General features: G+C 40.6%; 1 protein-coding gene across 1 annotated transcript in view; it reads right to left on the reverse strand.

Moving 5' to 3' along the window:
- Positions 1-566: 566 nt before the first annotated feature.
- Positions 567-14,682, reverse strand: part of LOC132111952 (SR-related and CTD-associated factor 8-like) — an 88,560-nt gene continuing 74,444 nt past the window's right edge. Inside the window, 9 exon segments of the mRNA XM_059519554.1 lie at positions 567-2,049; positions 2,051-2,111; positions 2,466-2,675; positions 2,795-2,860; positions 2,965-3,103; positions 3,403-3,545; positions 3,666-3,822; positions 3,936-4,049; positions 4,308-4,409. Coding sequence (XP_059375537.1) covers positions 567-2,049; positions 2,051-2,111; positions 2,466-2,675; positions 2,795-2,860; positions 2,965-3,103; positions 3,403-3,545; positions 3,666-3,822; positions 3,936-4,049; positions 4,308-4,409 — 2,475 coding nt within the window.

The raw sequence follows: 14,682 nt of genomic DNA on the forward strand, positions 1-14,682 counted from the left end.
GTTGTTGTAAAGGTTCCTTTTCAAAACAACTAAAATGCAGTACTCCTCACTGTATTTGATGTCTGTATAATCTGCTTTAAAGACAAGAAGCACTGGACACCACAGAAGCATTCAATTCAATTTTGCAGCTGCAGTTTTATAAAGAAAAGACTAAACAATCCAGTGCTGTTTTCAAGTAATTCAATCAATTCACAGGAAACAGCCAGAACCCTTACACTCTTCCATAGGAAGGTCAAACCTCTTATCCTCCTGCATTTACAATTAGGCTACATAATATTTTGGCAAGCAAGTGTCATGAGAGAAAAAAACAACAACACCTAGTTAAAACAATGGGACTGTTTTAAAAACTAAAACAGGGAATAAAATATTAAATATTAAATCCCACCTATGATTTAGATCCTTTAGTGTGAGCCACCTAGAATGCATATACATTTGAAGCTTGAGAGGTAAGAATCATTCGTTAAGATGTCTGCTATGTTCTAGCGAACTGAGTGGGTCCTGTGAGAGCTGTCAAAACGATTACAGAGATGACTATACAAAATGATCTTTTACCTACTGAGTGATGATTATGTTTCCTCAGTTTCTGTTTTCTCTAGCTCAGGTTCAGTCTCAGCGTTCACCTTTGGCCCAGTCTGTTCAGTGTCTGCATCCACAGATGAGGAAACAGACATTTCTGGGGTCTTCTTTCCCTTCAAGGGCTCATTCTGGAAGCAGGTGGGTGTGGAGGGAAGGGATGGAGAGGGCCTACGAGAGGGCTCTGTAGCAGTCTGGGACGCAAGTTCCAAAATGTTTAATTGAGGTATTGAACCTGTCTCCATTCCATTGATACATGAGGTTTCCCCCTGCTCTTGACTACTTGCCATCTCTTCAGCAGAGCTGAGTGACTTGAGCTGTGACTGTAGCTCTGGCATTATTACTGGTCGTGGTTCAACATCTGGTTCTGTTGGTTGTGGTTCCGGATGAGGCTGGTGTTGGGGCACCGACAGAGATGGCGAGTTAATTTGAACATGTTCTTGTGCTTCAGGTTGAGCAACCAAGGGGGTTGGCAGAGGGAGCAGCGGTTGAGATCTGGGAAGCAGTGGTTGAGATTGAGATGAAAGGTGAGTCCAGAATTTCCGTTCCCACTCTTTGTCCTTCTCGTTCTCCCTCTCTCGGTCCCTTTCACGCTCCTGTTCTCGGTCTCTCTCGCAATTCTGCTCTCTTCCGCGTTCACGTTCCTGATTCCTGTCCCTCTCCCTTTCACGTTCTCTGTTTCGCTCCTGGCTATGACAATTGCCATTCATTTCATCCCGGAAGTCCATGTCCCTGTCATCTCGGTCCTTCTGCCTTTCCCAAGGTCTGCGACGATCATCATAGTCCTGGTGCATGTTAGCGGTAAAAGAAGGCCCAGTTCTACGATTCCAAGCAGGTCCTGATAAACTTCCGCTGCGGCCCTCAAAACGATTCTGAAAGTTAGGGTTGGAACGATTCTCCTGAAAACTCTTTGGAGGTCCAGCAGACATCCCCCTCATGTCTCGCTCATCAAAGTCCCCCCTGGGGGGTCCCCAGTGACTTTCTGCCCTGAAACCTCCTGACATTTTCTCTCTTCTACCTTCTCGACCTTCAGCTTGCATGACTGTTCTTGGAGGTCGTTCTAATAAAGGTGGTCTGGCAGGCACAGTTTCAGTACGCATCTCCAAAGGAGGGGTCTTCAACAACCCTGTGCTCTGCTTCTCAGTCGGTGGGAAGCGATAGTCCTGATCTCCTTCTTGCTGGGCATCTGACCTGGGCAGTGTCTCATTATCGCCCTTGGCCAGACTGTCAGCTCCAGCAGATGAGGGATTAGGTGCCCTTGGAAAAGTGCCTTCAGCACGGTTGAACTGCTCCATTTGAGAGAATGGAACCTGAACACGGGCTTGGGCTTGAAGTGAAGCATCCAGGATGTTGTTGGTCTGATGTGCAAGGCCTGGCTGCATGAGCAGGGGGAAGCGGCCCCCGTGTCCCTGGAGCAGGTTAGGTCGCAGTTCCAGGGGAAGCAGCCCTGCCATCCTCTGGCCAGAGAAAGGATGCTAGAGATGCAGAAGGGTGCATACCCAGCAGACCCATTCCACTGCGCACTGCATTTTGCATTCCTGAAATGAAAAATAAATAAAAAATAAAAAAGTTTACCCAGAGTACAAAGATGAACACAAAATATTTCATTTTTTTTGTTGTGAATGTAAATGTGCTCAATGGAAACCTTCCTCTCCACCAAATCTCAAAAATATCACCCGCAACCACATTTAGATTAGCACACATATCTATCAATGGCAGGTTTAGAATATAGCACCACAAGTCATATAAACAAGTCACTGAATCACTACAAAAATCATAAAATTTTCATTTTGTTTTACAGAAAAAAAGAAAAGAAAAAAGAACTACATGTGGTTTGCTAGCTGTATATGACTTGTATTGATGATGTAAAATGTACTTATAAACCCATTTACCCTGTAGTGTTATCTCAGAAGCTGTCTCCATCGTTTCAGCCGACTGAGGCGTTCTGTCTGTGCTGCTCTGCTGATGCTGTGATCCCACAGGGTTAAAGACTCCTGCCCCGGGCATTGCTGATGGAATAAAACTCCCAGGAGGGATCATGACTCCAAACGGAGAATCTTTGCTGTTCTCCTGAGTGGTTGGCAGCAAAGGCTGCACTAGAGCTATAAAGGAGATTTAAGGGCCAATTTAGGAGCTTGAAAATTGGAACTTAAGGACAGTGCTTTCACAAGCAACATTATGCAAAATAAAAATAACTTATTTCAGAGGCCGGTTAACATACAGGTCTGAGCAGAAGCAAGACTGGTTCCAACTGCTGATGGTCCTACTCCTGGCATGGCCATGAAACCTGTGAAAGAGAAATTTAAGGATGGACGTTTGTGTTTTTTATTTTATTTTATTTTTATCCATCATACAGTTAAAAGCTTAAATGTTTAGGTTAGAACAATGCACCTGGGGGAGGCTGTGAGGCATTGAACCCTGCCCTTAGAAATGGTGGTGGGGGACCAAAGCATGATGGGGGCATTGCCAAGGTGACAGGGAAGGATGGAGGCACAAGGCCAACAGCAGGGACTGTCTGTGCCACTGGAATCTAAACAAAAAAAAAAAAAACACAAATGAATAAGTAAACGGTAATTCAATATTAATTCAGCTGCCCTCATGCTATGGAGCAAAGTCAAAATAAGTTCCTTGCTTAAGGATGCAATGGTACTTTCTTATGTATCACGTCATGTGGGGCTTGAATCAACAACCTTCAGTTACTATCATAGGTCTTCAATGGCTAAACAACACATCTCTGTGATCTAGTAATTCAATACAAAGGTAAGAAACCTAAACGCGTTTTGCTTCTTTTATGGTATTTTAAAGCCTGAATTAGTGTTGACATCATACCTGTATGGGCATCATAGTGACAGGCTGGGTAAAGGCCTCACTTGGTGTGCTACTTGGTGTGCTGCTTGCTGTACTGGTTTCAGCTTTAACAGCCTGATTCTGAGACTCTTTGGCAGTCTCAGTATTTCTCTCTGATTCCCATTCTGCATCATAAAAAACAATGTCAAGAAGGGGAAAAGTGCTGTGTAGAAGATCAAATATGTAAGTTACACAAAACATATCAAACATTTAGCTTCTAAACAAACAAAAAAAAACCTTCTCACCATTGTTGACAGTCTCTTGGTCAATTATGCCTCCCTCTGCAAGGTCATCAATGTCATCCAGTTTGACCTTCTCCCATGGGATATAAGTCACCCCAAGGTCCACATCCCAGAACTGCTTATACTCCTGTTTCACCCCTTTATTGAGGGCCCAAGCAATCTGCAAGCAATGTAACATGTAAGACAAATACCCCTCCCAAAAATTTGTTTTAAATTCAGTAAAATTTTTTCAGTATTGTAATATTCAAGTCAGTGAATATTCTTCACACATACTTTAATGACCTTTGAACCGATTTTATAGGAGCCTGTGCTCAGTTTCTGAAGGGCGCGGTATGCATCCTGACGATGAACCATACAGATGTAAGCACAGCCTCTGGGAGGAATCATCTAGGGAAAAACACATTCAATTCAGAATAATGCAGTGAAAGTTTTACTTTCCAGGTTCAACAACTCTATTAAAAACAGAACACCTGCAGAGCTACTGAGCGGTCCTAAAATACTTCCTGTTTTAGGGTATTCATAATTATACTTCAGCCAAAAATATCTGGAGACTCCAAAAATGCCTCTTGGCTAGATGGCATAACTAATCTAATTAAAAAGTAAACTCATTTAAAGAGCACGCAAGTTCTCAGAAACTCAACTCACATTGATAGATTCAATCTGGCCAAACTCTTCAAAAAGATTAGTAAGATCTTGTTGGGTGGCCTTCTTGTCCACTTGGCCAACCCACAGAGTAGTGCTGCAAACTGAAAGAGGCAGAAAGAAACAAGAGGTAACTGACAAGCTACTTTATCCTTCATATATATATATGTGTGTGTGTGTGTGTGCGTGTGTATAAATAAATATAAAGGGAAAATTAACTTCTATAACAGTTGTGAAGATGATGTTCTTCAAAGTGCAAGTAACAGTTCTGTCAACTGACCTGGCAGAACAACTGATACAGTGCATGCAATGCTTTATGGATAATGCATTTTTGGGAGAAATATCTCTTTAAACTCGAAGACAAAAGCAATAGTCAGTCAGTAAATATGGAGGTTTGTGAATCTTCCACTTACATGTTACATGAATAAGGGCTCCAGAAAAAACTAACCCAAAAAAAAAAAAAAAAAAGCCATTGGCTCCTATAAGAAACAAATTTTTAACACACTTTAACATTAACATTCACATGACATTAGTTGCGTTTACATGCTATTGAATAAAAAAAAAGGTCCACTCGAAAGTCTCTGCTCATCATGACAGGACCTGGATCAGTGAGCTGCGTCTCGGGCCGATGACGTCACTTCCAGGGAGGCATGTTGTACACCCCCCGTCCCTTGACTCCACCCCCACGTCAAAACAGTGCCAGACGTGCAGAAAAATGAAGCGTTGCAGATAAATTAATAGATATGACCATGGAAAATATGTATTGCAAAATCATTGCTTTCACGGTGTTTCATTTATGTTTTGGAATTCTTTATTTTTGTTTGCAAAAAGCACATTTATTTACCTAAATACATTTTTTTTTGTTTGCAAAATTTATTTTTTTGCGTATACAGTACAGACCAAAAGTTTGGACACACTTTCTCATTCAAAGAGTTTTCTTTATTTTTATGACTATGAAAATTGTAGAGTCACACTGAAGGCATCAAGGGCTATTTGACCAAGAAGGAGAGTGATGGGGTGCTGCGCCAGATGACCTGGCCTCCACAGTCACCGGACCTGAACCCAGTCGAGATGGTTTAGGGGTGAGCTGGACCGCAGACAGAAGGCAAAAGGTCCAACAAGTGCTAAGCATCTCTCGGGGAACTCCTTCAAGACTGTTGGAAGACCATTTCAGGTAACTACCTCTTGAAGCTCATCAAGAGAATGCCAAGAGTGTGCAAAGCAGTAATCAAAGCAAAAGGTGGCTACTTTGAAGAACCTAGAATATGACATATTTTCAGTTGTTTCACACTTTTTTGTTATGTATATAATTCCATATATAATTCCACATGTGTTAATTCATAGTTTTGATGCCTTCAGTGTGAATCTACAATTTTCATAGTCATGAAAATAAAGAAAACTCTTTGAATGAGAAGGTGTGTCCAAACTTTTGGTCTGTACTGTCTGTACTAGAGTTCGGTCTTTTTACAGATCGCAATCATTCATCCCAGATCGATTATCAGCCGACTGTGATCAGTTGCCAATCAATCGGAGCACCCCTACAGAATACCTTTACCAAAGATTAGGTAAATAGCATTGCATAGCAGACAACACTAGTAAAATCATGATTTATTAGGCTATCAATTAAATTTTTTTAAGAGCTATCATGTTTATTTTTCCAATCCACTGGTGACAATTAAAAGTCAAACTCAAAAATAACTTGTATCCATAAGGCAGTCAATAATATGGAGTAGTGTTGGGCAATATGGTCATTCTCACATCAGCCTGTGAGATCGACGATACACTGAGATTCTTTGTTCTTGTCATAACATAACTATTTGGTGTTTTAAACTGTGGGATGTGCCTACGGAATCACAAATAATCGAAAAAATATACTGCTGCATCAGTCATACAGTGCAAACCAATAATCGAAAAAATATACTGCTGCATCAGTCATACAGTGCTCTGGACCGCGCGCCTCATGACGAGACCGACGCACCGCCACAAAACAAGAATGAGATGCATTCTAACATAACTGTGGCATTAAACTCAGTTAGTGAGGGCTCTTTAAAATATTGCACATACATAGGCCGTTCAGATTACTTGTTAAAGTGCAATGAAATACCTTATTTTGTTTGAAGATGGAGACTTCTTCACCGGCTACAGGCTCTAATCCTCATTTGCAGGCGCACAAGTGTGTGTGTGTGTGTGTGTGAGAAATGCAGTGCTGACGTGAAATAGCTGGGCAGTTTGATAGCCGAATTAAAATAGGTTGCCTAATAAAAATTAAAATAATTATTATTATTTTAGTTTACTAAATTAATAGCAAAATGAGCCTAATATCGTCTTGACTATTGACAGAGACATCTGCTATCGCCGATATCTCTGACTATCGTCGATACACAATACTATCGTCTATCGGCACAAACCTAATATGGAGTAATAATAAATTAAATAAATGTTCAATAAATCAAAGTAATGGAGAAACGGCCAAATCAGTCAGCAGGACACCAGGGTTTTTCTTTACTGACTGCAGGCTGTGCACATGTCAATGCCGTTTACGTTCTGGTCTGGTTGGGTTCGAAAAAAAATCGGCTAGATTGTTATGTGGCATTGTTTACAACACTATTTCCGCAGTTCGAAACGATTACATGAGATATTTCAGCAAGTTGTTTTGTGTCCTATAATACTATAGTAGTAAAGAGAAAGATACGATGGGTTCATATGCGGCTTGAACTGAGCCACTAAAGCAATCTCTCTTGCCACATTAAAGAGCGCCATTCTAAACAAGAATTGTTGTTTTTAATATCCACACAGATGACAGCTTTACCTGTTGTACTTTAAGTTGTGCAGGAAATAGACGCCGCTTTTCTGCACTTCTACTTCGCACATCTCTGTCATTTTCGATCAATACTGCCACAACTGGAGCCTACTTTTAGCAGGAGGCGGAGTTTATCTGAGATGATCAGCACTGCAGCTCCCTTCTAATGTTTCAAATGAAGCTAACAACTAGCATCAACATTTAAAACATTCAAAACAATTATAAATTGCAAAACCTTTAATAAGGTACAATTGCGACATGATGGAAATTCGGATCACCATATGAGGCAGAACCTCATTATACACTAGGCTATGTACAGTATGCTAACCATCGCCATACTAAATACACATTATTCTTATGAAAATACAAGAGACCGCATGAATTACTTAAGATAAATCATATAAACGGAAATCGTGGCCTAATGGTTAGAGAGTCGGACTCCCAATCGAAAGGTTGTGAGTTCGAGTCCCGGGCCGGCAGGAATTGTAGGTGGGGGGAGTGCATGTACAGTTTAGGGATGTTGCGGTGACGGATTTTTTCCACCGGTTAATCGACGTGTAAAAAAACCGGTAATCCCGGTGTCACCGGGGTTGAGTGTCGGGGATATCGGGTGGCCGAAAATGCGGTCGTGCAGACGTGCACACGTCTCAATTTACTTTCACTTTAATTAGCGGCAATTCAGTAGCATTTGTTTGAATTAATCATGGGTTAATTTATTTTATTCTTAATAAAAATACACAAAACAATAAGACACTCGCTTGTATTACACACATCTTTATTGCAAAATGAATAACTTAACACACCATGCAAAAACTAAACAAAAGCACTTATGAAACACCTTTAAAGTGCATTTATTAACAAAACGAACCACTGCACACATCGTGCAAGTATCAAACAAGACTCGTTAAATAATTATAAATATTCGTTAAATAAAGTGCCTGCCTTTTTCAGCAAAAAAAAAAAAAAAACACCGCACAACCATCGATTATGAAACGAACGAACATCAAAAACTTCGTTAAATAAGGTAGCCTAGCCGAATAATCACTGGACACTTAAGTGCAAAAAAAACTAATATAAAAATTAAACTCACGTTAAGCTGTTAAAAAAAAGAGGTAGGCCTATTAACTGCATACACCGTACAAAAAAATTATAAATAGGCTAAATGAGAAACAATAAACGAAAAACCTTCATTTTAAATTGCAACAGTTCGCTTTGAAACCAGATCTTCCGCCATCCTTTGCCAGTTAGCTCGCCTCACTCTCCTCAAATGATAAATGAAATCGGACAACTGCTGCTTTACTGCGGCGCTCGTTCTGCTACGCTAAATTACGAAGGCACGTAGTCACTAACTGAATTAAGTGCTTTATTGCTATAGGCTAAAACTTCAACACGATGGGGACGGTGCCGGTGGTCAAGTGCTATGACCGGTAGGTGGGTTAAATACCGTGTATCACCGGTAACACCGACTATCGCAACAAGCCTAGTACAGTTCTCTCTCCACCTTCAATACCACGACTTAGGTGCCCTTGAGCAAGGCATCGAACCCCCAACTGCTCCCCGGGCGCCGCAGCATAAATGGCTGCCCACTGCTCCAGGTGTGTGCTCACAGTGTGTGTGTGTGTGTGTTCACTGCTCTGTGTGTGTGCATTTCGGATGGGTTAAATGCAGAGCACAAATTCTGAGTATGGGTCACCATACTTGGCTGAATGTCACGTCACTTCACTTTTTTTTTTTCACTCTAAACATAATCAAGTATTTATTTGGTGTCATATTTGTTCGGTCTCTTCTCTGCATCTTTGTTGATACCGGACTTTTGCATGTCATATTTTCTGTGTAACACATAACTCTGGTTTTCTGTCTGTGAGCTCCCTCTATTGTTCTGGCTGAAACGATAACAGTACAGTGAGACAGTAGACAGTGCTTAGACCTCCTCAGATTACATGCATCGTAGAAAATAAATATAAATGCCAGTTCTTTCTAAAGAGATTTGAAAGGGGTAGGGCAATGTCTATAATAACATATTATACTGTAAAAAGCATTATTATTATTCTTATCAATCCACCAGTTCACATTTACAGCTGTGTGTGTTTGCAGGGTAAAAACATGGATCTATTTTCACGCTGGTCTGAAAAAAAAAAACAATACTGTGTTCCTGCAATACTGGAGGCTACAGTTTCAGGACCGCATCTTAGGGGTGGGCAATATCTCGATATTTAAAATATATCGAGATATTTTATAAACACGATATGGATTTTGAAATAACACTGTATCGATATATTGTTCATATTTAATTCTGATTCCGCCACTTTGCTTGATTGCCTTCTCTGTGCTGTGCACGCCCCTGCTCGCTCTCCCACCGCCTCCTTGTGCTCGCCCCCGCTCGCTCTCCCACCGCCCCCCCTCCCCTCGCGTGTTCAGAACAAGTCCTAAAAAAAAGTCTCAAAAGGACAACTGGCTCCATTATATGGAGATACTTCGGTTTTAAATCGTCGGACGAACAGCAGGCAGATGTCTACTGTAGGGCCCTATGATTTCCGCGATGCAAAAAACGCGTCTATTACACACACGGAAGCGCGTGATTTCAGCGTCTTTCCTCTCAATAAATGAGGACGTAAACACAAGAAGAACATCTCAAGAACTTCAATGAGAGTCACTTCATGAGCATTTGACCGGTTGATTTGAGTAAAACTAGCGTCATATATCACATCATAGACTGTAGTATCACATACACAGAACTGTAAAGGTAAACCCGTCAAAATAAAAGTATTTGCCAGAAATCTATTACTATTGTTCAGCAGAATGTACATAGCCCACTACTACTACTATTAAAATGAAACGAACATAATTTTTTAAGGAATAATCACACAACATTTCTTCCATGTTTTATTTTTAATAGTAAATCCCCTTTGTTTACCAAAAAATAAAGTTTGCTTAATTTTAAATAATTAAAAGATAAATTAAATGAATGTTTTATGCCTTCATTTGATAACCAGAAAAATATAAATACACAGAATTTATGAAGGGAAAAAACATTTCACATAAGGCTATTTTAAGAATTTGTTTTAACTAATTAAGTTGTTTTTATGCATTTAAATAATTACACATGCTAAAACACAGAATTAGGTAACAATAAAACATATGGTGAAGAAAAAAATAAAACGTTTCACAGGGCCCTAAACGTAATATTTAGTTGCAGTAGTTTTTGGGGGGTTATTTTTCCTGTAAAGATATCGAGATATATATTTATATCGAGATATAGCAAAATATATTGAGATATATTTTTTGCTCCATATCGCCCAGCCCTATGGCATCTCTACTAGAACCCTAATTTTATTCCAACAAAAGAGACCTGATTCAAACATTAAACAAACAGATGCAAAGACTAGATCCATGGAAACGATAATTTTTTTTAATCTTTCTATCTTATTTTTGATGTAAGAGCTGGCGTGAACTTATATATATCATTTATATATATATATAGATAGATAGATAGATAGATAGATAGATAGATAGATAGATAGACAGATAGAGAGAGAGAGAGTGAATTATATTGAAATAAACTTGGTTAACTATTTGATGAGGGTTACCAACAGGTATATTTAAGGTAAGTACAATAAGTGTATACAATTAAACAACTACATAATTCCTTAAAAATAATAATATATAAAATTGAATAGCATGAGCTGCTAATATATGCATACAAAAAAAAAAAAAAAACCTAGCCTATAGGGTTATAGAAATGCGGTCCTGAATAAAACAGGCTTATTGAAAATGCACATTCATTCTCTGCCAGCAGGAGGCACTTTTGAAATGGCAGAAATATGACTGCAAACAAAGCAGCGCAATCCGTGTATCATTCGTTCTTTTCATATTCAATTAAGAAATCAAATTCGGAAAATCGAAAAAGGACTTGTTATTTCCTTATTCGTTTACAAATACAATATTTAAAAAACAAATAATGACTGTTTTTTTTGTATTTTCGATGACATGCTCAAATTGAAAATGGGAAATACGAAAACGCCTCCACCACGAATCTGATTTTGATATTTAGTTATCCAAATTGGCCTGACCCGGATGTAGCTGTGAAACAGGGTTGCCGAGTCTGCATAACAACAGCCTCCCAATTGCTGATCAATCTAGCCACAAAACGGCAATCATTATCCCAACTGAACTCCAGAGGTGTTCCCCTTCTAAAAAAATAAATAAAAAAATGTAATAACTTTCTGGGTAGTAAAATTAGCGTTTTTGGGTGGTAAATATTCCGTTCCACATCCAGGGAGGGAAGGAGGAACATTCAAGTGGGAAACCATTTACCTGGCAACACTGATGAAAGAGCGCGCGTGACCATCACTGTCTGACAATCGATCACAATGGAAAGTTTTGTGTTCTTTAGAGGGAACAAGCGAATCACTTTAAAACAAAATGACCTTACAACTGACAAGATCGGCAGGATCTTTCAGGTAAAGTTACTGTAGATTCAACTACAAATGCCAATTCACACTGCACCGACCAAGACACTTCGCCTGGTTTCGTCGGATCAGTGTGTTGGCTCTGTTGGCATTGGTTTAGGTAATTTGGTGATTGTAGACCGTGGTCGGAATCTGTCGGTGTAAGGTGAATTGGCCTTTATGTGGCAAATATTTCGTGAGAAAATCGAATATATATAATTGAATTGAATCCATGTGCTAGGTCTTAAAGTGACATCAGGCTAATATACCTATCTATGTATATATATATATAAAAAAAAAAGCTCTTTACAAAACTTTTGTTCAGAATACACCATTTTGATGTTCTGTCAGAAGGGAGGCCCACTGTCTTTGAAAACATTTGGACGCCATCTGTTAAATTACACCATTGTTAAATTACACCATAAATTCAAGTGGCCTGATGAATATCCTGAACTTATGTTGAAAATAAATATCTTAAAGGTACATCACTGATGTAATCACAGTAAGGGGTCATTATGAGGTGCACGGTGAGAGCATCAGCATGGAGTGTTCACCTAATACACCTGTAATGCCCAACCCTACTCGCTTTTCCTTCCACCGGCCAGTCAGTGCGGGTTCTGCAACTGGTTCTTCTGCAGTTCCAAGAGCAACTATGCCAAAAACTTTCCAAAGGTAACCAAATTAAACAATTCCTCTTTGTAAAAACTTGAAACAACTGAATATGTTACACCTAGTACATAATTTAAACATCACAGTATAATAGTATATAAAACAATTGAAGACTTTGCATGCTTTCAGTGCATTCGTTACTTTGCCATCCAGTCACACAAGTTAATTGCCAAAAACATAGAAATGCTGCATGCATGTAAACATATACACCTGGTTTGATAGACAAGGTTTAAGTCTAGTCCCAGACTAAAATGTTTGTTTGAGATGTTTTGAAAGCAACTTGCACTAAGATATCTTCAAATGTTTCAGTGCCTTTGTTTTGTCTAAAGATGCTCAGCAGTAATGTTTTTTTTTTTTTATACGGAACATTTATAAAAGCTACTTAAATGCCTAATCCTGGCTTATTATAAGCCCTGTCTGTGAAACCAGGCCATAATGTACAGGAAGAGGATTCTAATATCAAATGTGCAAAAATGCTTTTGTTTTTAAATTATTTAGGAATATTTTCATTGCTGAACTTCATGATGGCAAGTTGGAGACCAGCAAAACGTTAACGGTGCGTTTTTCTGAGTTACAATAAATACAGCATACTTTGTTTTAAATGCTTCATAATCATGTTAGAAATTATTCCATATCTTTTGTTTTATAAATTATTTACTATACAGGATCAGAATACTGGAAGCAGAATGCACGGAAAGTATTTGCTTTGCCACAGGAAGAATTTCTGCAGCTACGAGAAAGTAAAAGGAGGAGACTGAGGTACAGAAACTGCTGCATTTCATTATTAATTAAATTCATTACAATTTCAATCACATTTGTATGGATTGTCAACTAAATTTGCTAGATATTCAGTATTTTCTTAAAAGTATATTTGAGAATTCAGGTCCTAGTGCAGATGCACAGCATCACTTGGCCTCAGTTGTCACGATCGGTGATACAGGAAACCAGAAGATAGAACCAAGTGCGGGTAAGTCATTTATTAGGGGTTAATCCACAGAGAATAAACAGTCCAGGCATGAGTCGAAAACCAGAAGAGCAATCCAAACATAAACTAAACAAGAAGACAAGACAAGGCAAGGCAAGGCAAGATGACGGACATGAATTAACATCAACATTAAACAAGGACTCCGTAACACAGACTCAGACAGACTGGGTATAAATACACAAAAGGATAATGGGGAAACTGGAGACAGGTGGGGAACAATCAATTAACTAAACAAGGAGGAAGGTGACCAAATAAGGAGACAGGAAGTGATAATATGAAACACACCGTGGGAACCGGAGGACACCTAGTGGAAACCCAGGGAACACAACCCAGACACTGTGACATTACCCCCCCTCTACGGAGCGGCTCCCAGACGCTCCAAGACAGACACAGAACAGAGACCAGGAGGGAGGCGGACAGGTGGAGGCTCAGGGGGAGGGACGGAGGGTCAGCAAAGAAAAACATGGGGAACAGGCACCATAATGTAAACACAAAACAGGAAGACCAGGAGGGAGGAGGACCGGAGGAGGTTCAGGGGGAGGGACGGAGGACCAGACTAACAGAAAGGAACAGGGACAGAAATTAACACAAAAACAAAAAGCAAAAAACAACATGAAGCCCCCCAGGGCGGAGCAGAAGACCACCACGTCCTTGTGGTCGAGGCCAGAGTCCCCCAGGGCGGAGCAGAAGACCACCATATCCTTGTGGTCAGAGCGGAAGGCCCCCAGGGCGGAGCAGAAGTCCACCACACCCCTGTGGTCAGGACGGAAGCCCCCCAGGGCGGAGCAGAAGACCACCACAACCGTGAGGTCAGGAATGAAGCCCCCCAGGGCGGAGCAGAAGGCCACCACCCCAGTGTGTTCAGGGCGGAGCGGAAGACCCCCACAACCGTGTGGTCAGGGTGGAAGGCCCCCAGGGCGGAGCAGAAGAGCACCACAGCCATGCAGTCAGGACCAGAGCCCCCCAAGGTGGAGCAGACCTTCGTGCGGCTGGACCAACGGGACGACGAATCTCTGGTAATCCCCTGGTGTCATTACTGGACTCCAGAAGATTGGTGCTGGCCTGACACTGCTCATGAAGATCATTGGTGACTTGTATTTGTACATGAAGATCATTGGTGACTTGTATTTGCTCATGAAGATCATTGGTGACTTGTCTTTGATCATGAAGATCAATGGTGACTTGCCTTTGTTCATGAAGATCAGAGGTGACTTGACTCAGTCCATGAAGATCACCGGTGACTTGACTCAGTCCATGAAGATCACCGGTGACTTGACTCAGTCCATGAAGATCACCGGTGACTTGACTCAGTCCATGAAGATCACCGGTGACTTGACTCAGTCCCTGAAGATCACCGGTGACTTGACTCAGTCCCTGAAGATCACCGGTGACTTGACTCAGTCCTTGAAGATCACCGGTGACCAGCCCTGACTCTGGAGGATCCGCGGTGACCAGCCCTGACTCTGGAGGATCGGC

This window comes from Carassius carassius, chromosome 31 (genome assembly GCF_963082965.1).
Source record: "Carassius carassius chromosome 31, fCarCar2.1, whole genome shotgun sequence".
NCBI classification, from domain to species: domain Eukaryota; kingdom Metazoa; phylum Chordata; class Actinopteri; order Cypriniformes; family Cyprinidae; genus Carassius; species Carassius carassius.